Source organism: Cetorhinus maximus, chromosome 22 (genome assembly GCF_964194155.1).
Source record: "Cetorhinus maximus chromosome 22, sCetMax3.hap1.1, whole genome shotgun sequence".
Taxonomy (NCBI): Eukaryota; Metazoa; Chordata; class Chondrichthyes; order Lamniformes; family Cetorhinidae; genus Cetorhinus; species Cetorhinus maximus.
In genome coordinates, this window is record NC_135900.1 from 8,587,985 (window position 1) to 8,602,770 (window position 14,786).

Genomic DNA, 14,786 nt, shown 5'->3' on the forward strand with positions numbered 1-14,786 from the left:
AGGCTATGGGCCAAGTGCTGGTAAATGGGATTAGGTAGGTAGGTCAGGTGTTTCTCACGTGTCGGTACAGACTCAATGGGCCGAAGGGCTTCTTCTGCACTGTGTGATTCTGAGATTCTTCTATTTTGCTTTCAGACAGGGCTACCCTTTATTCTGCTATTAACACCTATTCTGGACCAAAGCTTTAGTCTTTAATACAATAAAGTTGGTTTTATTGTTAGAAGAGGCTGCTGATACAATGAGAATTTACATTCAATGATCTGTGCTAGGTATAGGGATAACAGTTGTGTGTGTGGGGGGGCAGGGCAGAGGCAATGTAATATCAAAGTAGCTGTACGCCTTCAACTGTCGCCACAGGAACCAAAGTGAAAGGAACCTCATTTTGAATTCGTACGGTGAAAATGCTTTGCCTGGTGTCTGCTTAAAAATCTATGGGTTGCTGTTGCCTTGATAGAGATTAGTTTAGGAATTTGTTAAAAGTTATGATAGTAGTAATTTGTAGCCATATATATGTATTTAATTTGTGCAAATTAATAAAATGTTTCATTTAGTTTAATATAAAACCTCTCTAGAACTGGTGGTTTGGTTCCTGAATTTAGAGTTTCATCTCAAACATACCACTTAAAAATATAGGTTATGACAGTTGTTTAAAGTTTCCCTCTGGGATTTTTAAATAACTCCGCTTTACCAACTGCATCAGTCATAACAGGTGGGTGTTTTTTTTAAGCCAGGTTTCCTCACCGTGAGCAAGTTATTCCCATTTAAGGATGCCTTTTTGGCACCGCTTCTGAGTCACTTTGAAGAAGTTATTATGTCTCTCTTGTTCTCTGCCTCAAAATCAAATCTCAGCTGCTTGGACACTGAATCACCTTCAACCTAAGCTGCCTGACTAGTGACTATTGAAGATCAGATAACAAGACAAAATCCCTGACACCGAAGTTCTTACGAAAGCTGATCTGAAAATTAGACCTGCTCTGACCATGCGGGCAGCTCATTTGGTGCGGATGTCTGATGATGGAGGGAATATGTAATATGAAGGGCATCTCGGGGTCAAATGCTCTGAAGGTGGGGTTTAGGCATTATTGCATTGCTGAAGCTGCTAATGGGAGTTATGGCATCTACTTGGCCATAAGATGGTTCCTTTGTCCTTTTGGCAAGGTACTGGGCAGGGCAAATTAACATGGAGGTGAAAGATTTCAGCATTCATTATTTGACCCTGAGACGAGCTTCCAATGCCCTATACTCCTCATAACAAAATACACCTCTTTCCAACTCTGTAACATCACCCCTCATCACCCAGTTTCTGTTAGTTTGCTTTCAGACATTGCTGACCTTTATTCTGCTATTAACACCTGCTCTGGACCAAAGCTTTAGTCTTTAATATTATAATTACCACTCCCATTGTCCTGTGTTCCATGACATCATTGTCATTTAATCTCTCCTGCCTTTCAACCTATTCCTGGCCTTCTATTTTGCTCCACCTACCCCTATTTATGAAGGAAACCCTCATTACTGCTTTTGTTTCCTCCTGACTCAACACATCCTTATGACTTTTCTCAAATTCTGGGTTAAATATCATATGGATTGCATCAGTCTTTTTGAATAGCGGTTACGTGTTGATAAAGGTAAAGGCATTTTTTGCGGTGAAATCAGTTTTCATCGGTGGACTGGCAGCTCATGCTACACTGCACCTGATTTTTATTTCCATTAGAGTTAAGTGTGGTATAAAATGGGTTCCTGATTCGTTGTGGACATTGGCAACCACCATGATCTAGCCAAACTCTTCAGTGCAGATCTGAGGGAGTGCTGCACTGTTGAAGGCACTGTCTTTCAGAGATGTTAAACCAGGTGGATGCAAACAGGCCAGCAACCCATAATTCTGTCCTGAGAAGACCAGGGGGCTTCTCCTAGGTCCTGTTCAACATTTCTCCCTCAACAGATTGTCACGACAGTGGGTTACAGCCCCAAATTACTCACAGGCATATTGAACTTTTTAAGGCAGACTTGAAACACAGAAACTAGGAGCAGGAGTAGGCCATTCAGCCCTTCGAGCCTGCTCCGCCATTCATTATGATCATGGCTGATCATCCAACTCAACAGCCTGCTCCCACTTTCTCCCCATATCCTTTGATCCCTTTCGCCCCAATATCTAACTCCTGCTTGAAAACATACAATGTTTTAGCCTCAACTACTTTCTGTGGTAACGAATTCCACAGGCTCACCACTCTCTGGGTGAAGAAATTTCTCCTCATCTCAGTCCTAAATGGTCTACCCTGTATCCTCAGACTGTGACCCCTGATTCTGGTTTAAAAAAGGACCTACAAGCAAAAGCTGGCTGAGAATATAAGATTGCCCTAAGATTATGTTTACTATTGGGCTACTATCATTGCTGACCATAATTCGAAGGCCAGTAACACCCATAATTGAATTTAAGAGATCAAACCTTTGCTGTGTCTGCTCTATGTCTATGTGATCATTTCTATTTCTTCTGTTTCTCCTGCAGTTCTGTGGAAACAGGAGTATAGGGGGTTAGTAGATTGCAGGCAGGTAGAATTTTCATATAAGCAATTTTACATCACTTTTGACAATGGGCTTACCTTCTGTACTCTGATAAACAGGCATGTGAAAAACACAGTGATAATCACAGTGCAAACAATGCTGATTCCAATCACGAACACATAGTCCGATGGCGCGATGTGGTCAGTACAATATCCTTTGAAACTGCCTGGATCACTTGTTTCTAGAGTTGGCTGCTCTGTTGAGGAGAACAACATTGCTTTGTTAATCTGCCATGGAAACCCAACCTGCATAAAACACACCACTGTTGCTGGGAAATACAATGGCTAATGCCATGTTCAACACACCAATATCTGAGAGGCGACACCTGTCAGGAAAGATCGAATAGCCCGGGGCTCCTTTCTCTAGGAAAGAGAAGGCTGAGGGGGCGCCTGACAGAAGTCTTCAAGGTTATGAAAGTGTTAGGGTTGCCGACTGTGATTAAATGTATTCCTGGAGGTTTCATCACATGACTTGCCCCAACGCTCCTGCCATTATTCGGCAACACATCCATCCCTGTGATGTACTACCTTCCTACGCCACATGGAAAGCAAAAAGACTCATTACCCAGTTGGATGATGCTCGATTCTCAGCCAAACAGCCTTTTTTCCCATTTTCAATATTTTTATACCTGATAAGTAGAAATGTTCAAAGAAAGTGACAAAAAAAAACAATCTTCTTTAATGTCCCGATGATTTTTCTCCAGGGCTGCACATAGCAGTGTCCTGGAGATTGATCTTCAATTCCCGGAGACTCCAGGCCAATCCTGGAGGGTTGGCGACCCGAGGCAGGGTTCGATAGGGCAGAAGGACAGAAGATGTTTCCATTGCGGACAAGACCAGGTCCAGGGGCCTTAAACATTAGATAGTCACCAATAAACCCACTAGGCTTAAAAATAAGGGAAACCCAGTAACAATTAGAGGCAACAACGGTTGGGAAATGCTGCCCCATCCATATCTGAATTTAGGGTGTAAGGTCTGCTGAGTGAAACTTCCACTGAGAGTGTTCAGTCAGATATGCACCCCTAAACACCTTTCTTTACGGTAGGGTAAAACTAATACGATCTTTTCTGGCCTTGCACGATACTTCTCCACATTCATGTCACTGATGGCGTTGAGGTATTGTAAAATTTGGATCAGGTCCCTCTTGTGCTCCAGTGAGAATGGAATGTAAACTTCCTCAGCTCTGTTGTCATATGACAAAATATTTGAAGCTGGATTTTAGGTAAGATAAGGTTCAGAGAATCAGGCCACTGGATCACTGGATGTTTCCAGGGTGCCGAATGAATACAATACTCACGATATTCCATTATTCAATGGCATTACCATCACTGAATCCCCCGTTATCAACATCCTGGGGATCAACATTGACCAGAAACTGAACTGGACCAGCCATATAAATACTGTGGCTACAAGAGCAGGTCAGAGGCTGGGAATTCTGCAGAGAGTAACCCATCTCTTGACTCCCCAAAGTTTGTCCACCGTCTACAAGGCACCCCAATCATCACTTTAAACATTCACTCCCTCCACCAAACGACGCACAGTAGCAGCAGTGTGTACCATCCACAAGATGCACTGCAGGAACTCACCAAGGCTCCTTCAGCAGCGTCTTTCAAACCCGTGACCTCTACCACCTAGAAAGGCAAGGGCAGCAGGCACATGGGAACACAACCACCTGCAAGTTCCCCTCCAAGTCACTCACCATCCTGGCTTGGAAATATATCACTGTTGTTGGGTCTAAATCCTGGAACTCCCTCCCTAACAGCACTGTGGGTGTACCTACACCGCATGGAGTGCAGGGGTTCAAGAAGGCAGCTCACCACCACCTTCTCGAGGGCAATTAGAGATGGGCAATAAATGCTGGCCCAGCCAGCGACGCTCACATTCCATGAAATAATATATTAAAAAAAGTCCCATTCTCACAGACTCCACACTATGAAAACAAGTTTAGCAAAATTTACCCACAGTGTCCTGAAGCGTGCAATCTTCGTACCTTCCCTCCCTTGGTGTCAGCCATGGCTCGGTGGGTATCTCTGAGTCAGAGAGCTGCAGCTTCAAATCCCACTCCGGAGACTTGAGCACAAAGCCTTGACTGAAATTCCCAGTGCAGTACTGAGGAAACACTGCAGCCCCTCAGTACTGGAGTGTCCGCCTGGATTGTATGTTCAAGTCACTGGGAATGGCACTTTTCACTCACAATAAGAGTGATACTCACAGTCTCAGCTGACCCCTGGATGGGAGGTTATGACAAGCCTGGTGGCCACAACACTAGGATTGAGAAGGTAGAATTGCATGCAAGTCTTGGGACCACCTGTCACCTGTTTTCCTATTGCAGGACCAGCTCAAGGTTTTTTTTGTCTTTTTGGTGACATTTTGGTGGCCACATAAAATAATATTAATATCAATAAAATATCATATATCAATATATTATATGTAATACAGTGGGTGTCTCAAGTTGCTAATACAGTTCCCACCATTTACATCCCCTGAGCTTATCACAGGCAGCCTCCGAGATGGGTGTAAGGCACTAAGTGTGCCCCACTTCCACTAAAGCTAACTATAAAGGTGCTGCTTATAACATATTAACCACCCGGGTGTTCTGGGCAATTCAAAAAATATTTCCCTACCTCGTTACCGTATTTGTATGCAAAGCCCTGCATGTGTGTCTGGGCCTCTGCAGACTTTTATTAAACTGGATTTGGTGGCGGTCGTTCATTTATCAAGACCCCTCCGGTGTTGGAGATGATCAGTTCCCAGGGCAGGGGCTGACATGTTCAAACATGGAGTAACATGCACTCAGTCGGGACAGGACCTCACCCTCAGTAAAGGGAAGCTCCTTCCAGTGGCTGAACCAAGTCGCGAAATGTCTTCTCCTCACTGGGACGTCACAGACACGTCTGAGACATGGCAGCACAGACAATAGCAGGCGTGGAGTACAGCCTGGTTGTACTCAGCCCTCCGTGAGCGGGGATGGTTTTAGTCCCTCGAAAAAGGAGCCAAACATGTCAACACTAACTAAAAGAAATGAGATCTTTACCAAACAACCTGACCCATCAATGAAGCAGCAACATCTTAGATCCACGAGGAAAATAAGCAACTAAGAACGACAAGATTGAGTTGCCAAGACATAGAGGATTTGAGGGCCTCATGGACAGCATGTCACTCATTCGCTGTAGCCTGAACCCACTGGATCATCAGAGCACGCAATACCCCAATCTAAAAATAGTGGCTTTTATCCCATCATGCACCTACTACAGTCAAGACAATGCGTCAACAGCGCCATGTTGGAAATTTAACCCCTTACATCTCTTCAGCGTTACAGATTCGATCCCCTCTACACAGGATCATTCTGGACCACAAGAGGCCATTTGGCCCGTCATGCCTGTGCTGGCTCCTTGAAAGAGTGAATGAATTAATCCCACACCTCTTGCTCTTTCCTTATAGTCCTGCAACTTATTTCCTTTTTTTGTTACTATCTCACTCTTCCTGTTCAGGTTCTGATCCTGGATTCACGCCAACAGCTGCGTCACTGAGGCAAAATGAAACCACCTGCTCTTTCCCCAACTCCTGTAATCGTTTTTCCATTTTAAGTATTTATCCGATTCCCCTTTTTGCAAATTACCCTTGAAGCTGCTTCCACCGACCATTCAGGCAGCAATTTCCAGATTGCAACAACTGGCTGTAAGAGTGAAGCAAGTTTCTTCATGTTGCCACTGGTCCTTTTGCCAACCACCTTAAACCTGTGCCCTCTAGTTATTGGCCCTTCCACCAGTGGAAACAGTTTTTCCATATTTACTCTATCAAAATCCTACATTATTTTGAACATCTCTGTTACATCTCTGCAGGTCTTATGCTACAGTGGGTAGCATTCCTACCCCTGAGCTAGGAGCTCTGGGTTCAAGGTTCACTCCAGGACTTGGTGGTCAAGGAAGGTGTATTCACAACATGGTCAAACAGGTTCAGTATCAGCCTGTAAATCCTTCCAATGTGTGCCAAAGACAGGTGGTGGGAGTGGTTCCTGGCCAGCCATATGGAAAGGAAAATTGGAGCCTCTACCATCACTATCCAAAAGCTCCAGACTAAAGTGTATGTTGCCACAGCAACCCAGGCCCCTTGAGGGGCAGTTGGCTGGATGGTTGGTGTGAATGAGATTGGTGCCAGTAGCATGGGGTTCGATCTCTGCTCCAGCTGGGGTGGATGTGGGACCTGCCCATGTGGAGGTCATGATGCTTTGGGTCGGACCTTGCCTTCAGGCAGAGAACTGAAGAAGAATTCATCCTCCCCTTATTCTTCTCTGCTCAAATGAGAGCAACCCTAGCTTTTCAAAGTGACTGAAAATTAACTGGAAGATAAATCACAGTGCAAAAAGGATTTTGGTAAGAGTTACGGAACCTCATGACAAATACATCCCTGAAGTACAATTTATTGTTGGGAATAATATTCTGAGAAACTATTAGAACATGCAGTTTTCTCATGTGCTTCGATTGAAACTATAATCAATATTGTATACATCAGCTCTTCAAAACTAATCAAGCTCAGACTTGTAAAATGTCTTTTACACATTTACCTAGAATTTTCAAGAGTATCTCATCAAAGATTTGCAGATGTGTGTACTGGACCTCAGAAAGAATATACTGACCTTGAAAGAGTTAGATTATGAGGACAAGTTGCATAAACTAGGCTTGGGGGAAGGTAGTGGTATTGTCCCTGGACTAGTAATCTAGAGACCCAGGGTGATACTCCAGAGACCTGGGTTCAAGTCCCACCACAGCAGATGGGGATATTTGAATTCAATAAAAAACCTGGAATTAAAAGTCTAGAAAAGCTATGAGGATAGGTTGGGGTTATTTTCCTGAGAACAAAGAAGGCTGAGAGGTGACTTGATTGAGGTGTACAAAATTATGAGGGGAGTAGATAGAGTGGACAGGATAAAATTGTTTCCCTTGGTGGAGAATTCTAGAACCAGGGGGCATAGATTCAAGGTAAGTGGCAGAAGGTGTAAGGGGGGGACATGAGGAAGAACTTTTTAAGCAGAGGGTAGTGGGTGTCTGGAATTCACTGTCCAAGTTGGTGGTAGAGGCAGAAACTCTAAACTCTTTTAAAAAGTACCTGGATCTGCACCTTAAGTGCTGTAAGCTGCAGGGCTATGGGCCGGGTGCAGGAAGGTGGGATTAGAAAGTGCACCTGGGTGTCCTCGGGCTGGCATGGACAAGATGGGCCGAATGGCCACCTTCTGTGCTGTAACTTTTCTATGGTTCTATGGTTCTAAGCTTAATTTATTAATTAGGTGGTTAATATAATTAAATGATTTGATAGAACCTGGTGCAGGTTTAGGCCTGGGATTTACCTGCCTCTGTATTAGGCAATAGTCTGCTTTACTGAGAAAGTGGGACATTGTGAAAAGGGAGAGGATGAGGAGTGGAATCTTTCCACAAGTTACTTTGGTAACGGGGGTTGTTTCATTGCTGGCTACTTGAACTTAAATAACCTCCTTTCTGCTGTGTTTTTTTTGGTCTATTTTCTCATGTTCTGCAGGGTCACTGATCCCTGACTATTTCCTTTCCTAACCAGGAAGGTTTGGTACGGGACAGTCTCTAGATTTCCCGACACTCAAATGGCCACATCACTTCCTGTTAGGCTTGTAATGGGCAACAGAAACAGATAACACTTCAAAAACTTAGCAAGCTCGTCAGCATCTCTGGAGAGATCGGTCATGCTGATGTTCCAGGGTAGTGTTCTGATAAAACTGTCACACCCAAATCAACAACGTGTGGCAATGCTCTCCTAGGATACATTCCGATCTGTGGAATGTTGCCAACATTTTCTGTTTCAGATCTCAGATGTCTCTGTCTATACGATCTGATCCCTCACTCTCCGGTGCCCATAAACACATCAAGGAGCCCAAGCAAAACTGGGGTCAATGGGAATCAGGGGGGAAACTCTCCACTGGTTGGAGTCACACCCCAGCCCAAAGGAAGATGGCTGGGGTTGTTGGAGGTCAATCATCTCAGTCCCAGGACATCACTGCAGGAACACCTCAAGGTAATGTCCTACGCCCAACCATCTTCAGCTGCTTTATCAATGACCTTCCCTCCATCATAAAGTCAGAAGTATGGATGTTTGCTGATGATTGGACAACATTCAGGCTTGGATTGTTAAGTGGTAAGTAACATGCATACCACATAGGTGCCAGGCAATGACCATCTCCAACAAGGGAGAATCTAGCCATTGCCCCTTGACATTCAATGGCATTACCATCACTGAATCACCCACTATCAAAATCCTGGGGGTTACCATTGACCAGAAACTGAACTGGGCCTTATAAATAATGTAGCTACAAGAGCAGGTCAGAGGCTAGGAATCCTGCAGAGAGTAACTCACCTCCTGATTGCCCAAAGCCTGACCACCATCTACACAAATCAGGAGTGTGATGGAATCCTCTCCACTTGCCTGGATGAGTGCAGCTCCCACTGAAGAAGATTGACACCATCCAGGACAAAGCAGCCCGCTTGATTGGCACTCCATCCAGCACCTTCAACATTCACTCCCTCCGTCTCCATCTACAAGATGCACTTCAGCAACTCACCAAGTCTCTTTCGACAGCACCTTCCAAACCTGTGACCTCTGCCACCTGAGAGGACAAGGGCAGCAGACACAAGGAACACCACCACCTGGAAGTTCCCCTCCAAGTCACTCACCATCCTGCCTTGGAAATATATCGCCGTTCCTTCACTGTCACTGGGTCAAAATCCTGGAACTCCCTCCCTAACAGCACTGTGGGTGTACCTACACCACATAGACTGCAGCGGTTCAAGAAGGCAGCTCACCACCACCTTCTCAAGGGCAACTAGGGATGGGCAATAAATGCTGGCCCAGCCAGCAGTGCCCACATCCCTAGAAAAGTAAATTGAAAATAAATCCTATCCCCGAGTTCCTGGCAAAATTTGCAGGGCTCTGGGAAATGAGCAGGTGAGTGCAACTAATTGATTAGCACATTCGTAGAGCTGGCATGGACATGATGGGCCAAATGTTCGCCATCTGTGCTGTGGGATGTTTCTATAGTCTATAGAATATATTGATTATTCTATATTCAAATTGAAACGATTTTCAAATGATAAAATATACGGTTGTGATAGTAGATATTACCACTGTTATCCAGTCCGCCAATTTTAGCAAACTAAATGCCTTTCAAACTCTCTTTTCAAACCAATTAACATACACTGCCTCATACAGAGCAGGTTCAGTAAAGCCTGGGGTTCCATCATTGTTACCAACTGGGTCCTCCTATTGTGTGGTAATTTACTTTAAACACAAGAGCATTCAGGATTGAGAAAGGGTGATTTGGTTCATGGTTAAAGCTTTAAAACTTTCTCCATAATCACAGCATCTATAATATCATTTACATTACCATAACCTCACTTATTCTATACAAAAAACAGAATTACCTGGGAAAACTCAGCAGGTCTGGCAGCATCGGCGGAGAAGAAAAGAGTTGACGTTTCGAGTCGAAACGTCAACTCTTTTCTTCTCCGCCGATGCTGCCAGACCTGCTGAGTTTACCCAGGTAATTCTGTTTTTGTTTTGGATTTCCAGCATCCGCAGTTTTTTTGTTTTTATCTCACTTATTCTATCCTTGATAACTTTCCTTCACAACACCACAGTGACGACTCGCATATTTTTTTCCTTTATTCTTTCATGGGATGTGGGTGTCGCTGGCAAGGCCAGCGTTCGTTGCCCATCCCTAATTGCCCTTGAACTGAGTGGCTTGCTAGGCCATTTCAGAGGGCAGTTAAGAGTCAACCACATTGCTGTGGGTCTGGAGTCACATGTAGGCCAGACCAGATAACAATGGCAGGTTTCCTTCCCTAAATGATATTAGGGAACCACATGGGTTATTACAACAATCAGTGATAGCTGTACTAAGACTAGCTTTTTAAGTTCCAGATTTATTAGTTGAATTTAAATTCCACCAACTGATGTGGTGGCATTTGAATCTATGTCCCCAGAGCATTAGCCTGGACCTCTGGTTAATTGGTCTGGCGACATTGCCACTATGCCATCATCTCCCTCCAAATATGCCTATGCAAATATATATATATTTACACTGCTCTAATGAAAAAATTTCTATGCTTTCCAGTCCATCCCGAAGGTTTCTCTGAATCAATAACACTTCAGGTCTGACTAATGGCCTTTCCTATGGAACTTTGTGAAAGACCTTTTGGAGGGTTAGAGTCAGCCAGGGCTCAGTGGGTAGCTTCTCACCTCTGAGTTAGAAGCATGTTCAAATCCTACTCCAGACACTTAAACACGTAATCTAGGCTGACAGTCCCAGAGCGCTGCTGAAGGGGTGCTCCACTGTCGGAGGTGCTGTCTTTCAAGCGAGATGTTAAACAACTGCCGCCTCAGATGGATGTAAAAGATCCCAATGGCATGATTTTGAAGAAGAGCTGGGGAGTTCTCCCTGGCGTCCAGGTCAATAGTTATCCCACAACGAACATCACTAAAAATACAGGTGATCTGGTCGTTGTCACATTGCTCTTAATGGGAGCTTGCTGTGTGTATTTGCAAAGTTCTGCAGGAAAGGCTGCTGTGCTTTACTGCATTACAACAGTGACTACACTTCAAAAGTATTTCATTTGCTGTGAGGTGTTTCGGAAAAATGCAGAGCTCACAATAGGAGCTAAATGAATGCAGGTCCTTTTCTCCCAGTACTGTTGTTGGATTGTGAGTCGCTGATCATGACCCAATGTAAATCACTGGCCCAGAAATGCCTCCTTTGGTTCGTGCAATCCTGTTACAGTTACTTCACGGGCAGAATTTTTCATCCTGCAGGTGGGCGCGTGCCCGACCCGAACGGGAGTGAAATAGTTCATCGCGCGATCTTTCGGTTGGCGGGTGCACATGAATGATGGCAGCGCGCCCGCCGACAATTAAGAGGCCCATTAAGGCCCTTAAGTAATTAATTAAGTTGCATTTTTTTTGCTGCCTGCTCAACTGTTTGGTTGGCGGGCTGGCAAGTAGGCCAGGCAGCCTTTGCGATTTTTAACAAAGCCTAATCCACGGGCAGGATGAGTTTTCCAGCTCTAACTAAAAACAAAACAAAAACATTTTAACATCCTTCTTCACATGTCCCTGTTCATGCGACTGTGTCACATGTGGGGGACAATGTGTATATCATATGTAAAAAGTTTATTTTTCATTTAAAAATCCTTCAGGGAGCTGTCAGTGCACGCTTTCCCCCTGCGCACGCGCATGCATCAGCGCTCGCGCTCCTCCCGCCCCCACCCCGGTAGCGCTGAGGCTCTCAGCGCGCCTCTCACCCTAGCTGGCCGCGAATTGGCCAACCAGCGTGAAATCGTGGTCGGAACCCGATCGCGGGCGATGGTCGGTCTCGCGGCCGTTCCCGGGCCCACCCAACGAGGAGAAAATCCTCCCCTATTTGTCATTTTTCCGATCTGTAGTGAAACCAGATGTACTGAGCATCATTGAAACATTACGATATAGAATGGAGGCCATTCGCCCATCAGGTCTGCACTGGCTTTCTGAAAGAGTAATCCACTTCATCCCATTCCACTGCTTATTTCTTTTGCAATGTCAGCGAGTCAATTATTCTGTTCACAGCTGAAGAAAGGTAACTTTCACAGCATGAGGTTAAGCACAGATACCTGAGCACCAGAGCTGGGAAACCTTCCAACGCAATACTCAGCGGCCTGTCAGATGTATCCAACTTGTTATTGGCATTCCTCAACAACAACATATATCGATATAGCATAACAAAATGTCCCGAGGTGCTTCAAAGGAACGTTATAAAACAGGGTCTGACGCAAAGCCACATAAGGAGATAGGGACATCATTTTTCAAAAGTGTGTTCAGACCAGAGCAGTGACTAATTCAACCATCTGTCAAAACCATCTATTGCTTCCCTGTTAAGTATTAATGAGAAATAAGAGCAGACCATTCGGCCCTTTGAGTCTGCTCTGCCATCCAATGCGATTGTGGCTGACCTTTAACCTCAACTCCACTTTCCCGCCTACTCCTTGATCTGATTCCCTTAAAGATCAAAAATCTATCGATCTCAGGGCCAGATTTCTCAGCCGAGAAATTTCCTGAGTTGTTGAGCCCACCTCAGTAAAAAGTACCCTGAAACGTGTAATTGTTGCACTGAGAGGAGGAGGGGGGGGGGGTCGGTGGAGTTGGGGGGAGAGGGTGCAGGATAAGGTTACTCCATCAATTCGTGACTCCCACGCTGTGGCCCTTGCAGCAGCCAAAGTGGGGTCTGTTTGAACTCAACGCTGCATTCAAATGTGAGTCATGGCCCATCCCCTTCCCCTGCTGGCAAAGATTGGATCTATCAAAAGTGGAGGTGGGATGTCCCACCTGCCATTTTTAAAGATCCACAGCATCTTCCTGACTCTGTGAAAATTCGGCCCTCAGTCTTGATACATCAATGACTGTGCATCCACAGCTCTCTGTTGGGGACAATTCCAAAGATCCACAAACCTTTGAGTGAAGAAATTTCTCCTCACCTCATTATCCTGAGGCTGTGCCCCATGTTCTAGATTCCCCAGCCAGGGGGAAAAACCTCTCAGTGTCTACCCTATAAAGTCCCTTGAGAATTTTGCATGTTTGAACGAGATCAGCTCCCATTCTTCTAAACTTCGAAGAGCAAAGGTCCACTTTACTCAGCCTCTCACCATCACACTCACCGCAGGGACCAATCTATTGAACCTTCATTGCACAACCTCCAAGGCAAATATATTCTTCCTTATTATTAGCTACATCTTGACAAGCTGTTACACAGTCCTTCCATAAATTGTCCCCTGATTTAAAAATCACAACACCTCAGGGCTATTAACTTTTGCGCGAATAATTTAGCTTTTAGTTTAAAGTGAGGGGCCATCCAGAGTTTAGAGCGATTTTGATCAGATGCTTGTTTTCATCTCTCCCGATTGTTGGTCATATCAATGGAAATGAGAATTGCGAGATTTGGAGAATCAGTTAAATGGATAGATAGGAGAAGCTGGCTTTGTTCTCCATAGAGAAGAGAAGATTGGGAAAGGATTTAATAGAGGTGTTCAGCATCATGAGGGGGCTGGGCAGTGTAGATAGAAAGAAACTGTACCCATTGGCTGAGGGGTTGAGAGGGAAACAAAATAAGATTGGCAAAAGAACCAGTGGAAACATGAGGGAAAACTTTTTCGCATAGTGGGTGGTTTAGGGTCTGGAATGCACTGCCAAACTGTGTGGCGGGAGCAGAAGCAGATGCGGCTTTCAAAAGGGAATTGGATAATTATCCAAAGAAAAAATACTTACGGGGCTATGGACAAAAGGTAAGGGAGTTGGGCTCTCGCTGGCATGGACATAATGGGCTGAATGGCCTCCTTCTGTTGTGTAACCATTCTATGATTCTATGATTTTAAATGTGTGACAAGCAGCTGATCCGATATTCATCCTCACCTGCCTTTTTACACTCTCGACCCAAGTCAAAATTAACCCCTCCACCTTGTATTCCTCTGAATATTTCACCTTAGCTCATTTAATATTAACCGGTACACTGAATGAGAAGAAGAGGCAGAAAAATGAAATAACTGTCATTGACTTCCTATGGATCCAATGACCATAAAATAGTCACCACCCAACTCCCAACATGCCATGGGGAATTATGCTTTAATACTATCAAATCTTTGAGACTGAGGTTAGAATCTTGCACTGGGGAAAAAATGGTTGACTTGCAAAGATTTTACTCACACACACACACTCAAACACACAGAAACTCACTCACAAAAACACACACTCACACAAATATATAGACTTACACACACACACTCCTACTCACTCACACAAATGCACACACACAGATGCATGCACTCACACACACACATATTCTCACATACACTTACTCTCTCACACACATGCACATACAAACACACTCACACAAATGCACACACTCACACATGCATGCACTCACACACACATATTCTCACATACACTTACTCTCTCACACACATGCGCACACAAACACACACACTCACACAAATGCACACACTCATACATACATGCACTCACACACTCATATTCTCACATACACTTTCTCTCACACACATGCACAAACAAACACACACACACTCACACAAATGCACACACTCACACATGCATGCACTCACACACTCATATTCTCACATACGCTTACTCTCACACACACACGCACACACACACATACATATGCACAGA

The 14,786-nt window shown here is 44.6% G+C and overlaps 1 protein-coding gene across 3 annotated transcripts in view; it reads right to left on the reverse strand.

The window, feature by feature from the left end:
• kitlga (kit ligand a) overlaps nucleotides 1-14,786 on the reverse strand; it is a 184,247-nt gene that overhangs the window by 76,838 nt on the left and 92,623 nt on the right. For all 3 annotated transcript variants that reach the window (XM_078567764.1, XM_078567766.1, XM_078567763.1), the window contains 2 exons: nucleotides 2,598-2,755; nucleotides 2,444-2,505 (listed from right to left, as the gene is read on the reverse strand). In XM_078567764.1, coding sequence (XP_078423890.1) covers nucleotides 2,444-2,505; nucleotides 2,598-2,755 — 220 coding nt within the window. The remainder of the gene's footprint in view (nucleotides 1-2,443; nucleotides 2,506-2,597; nucleotides 2,756-14,786) is intronic.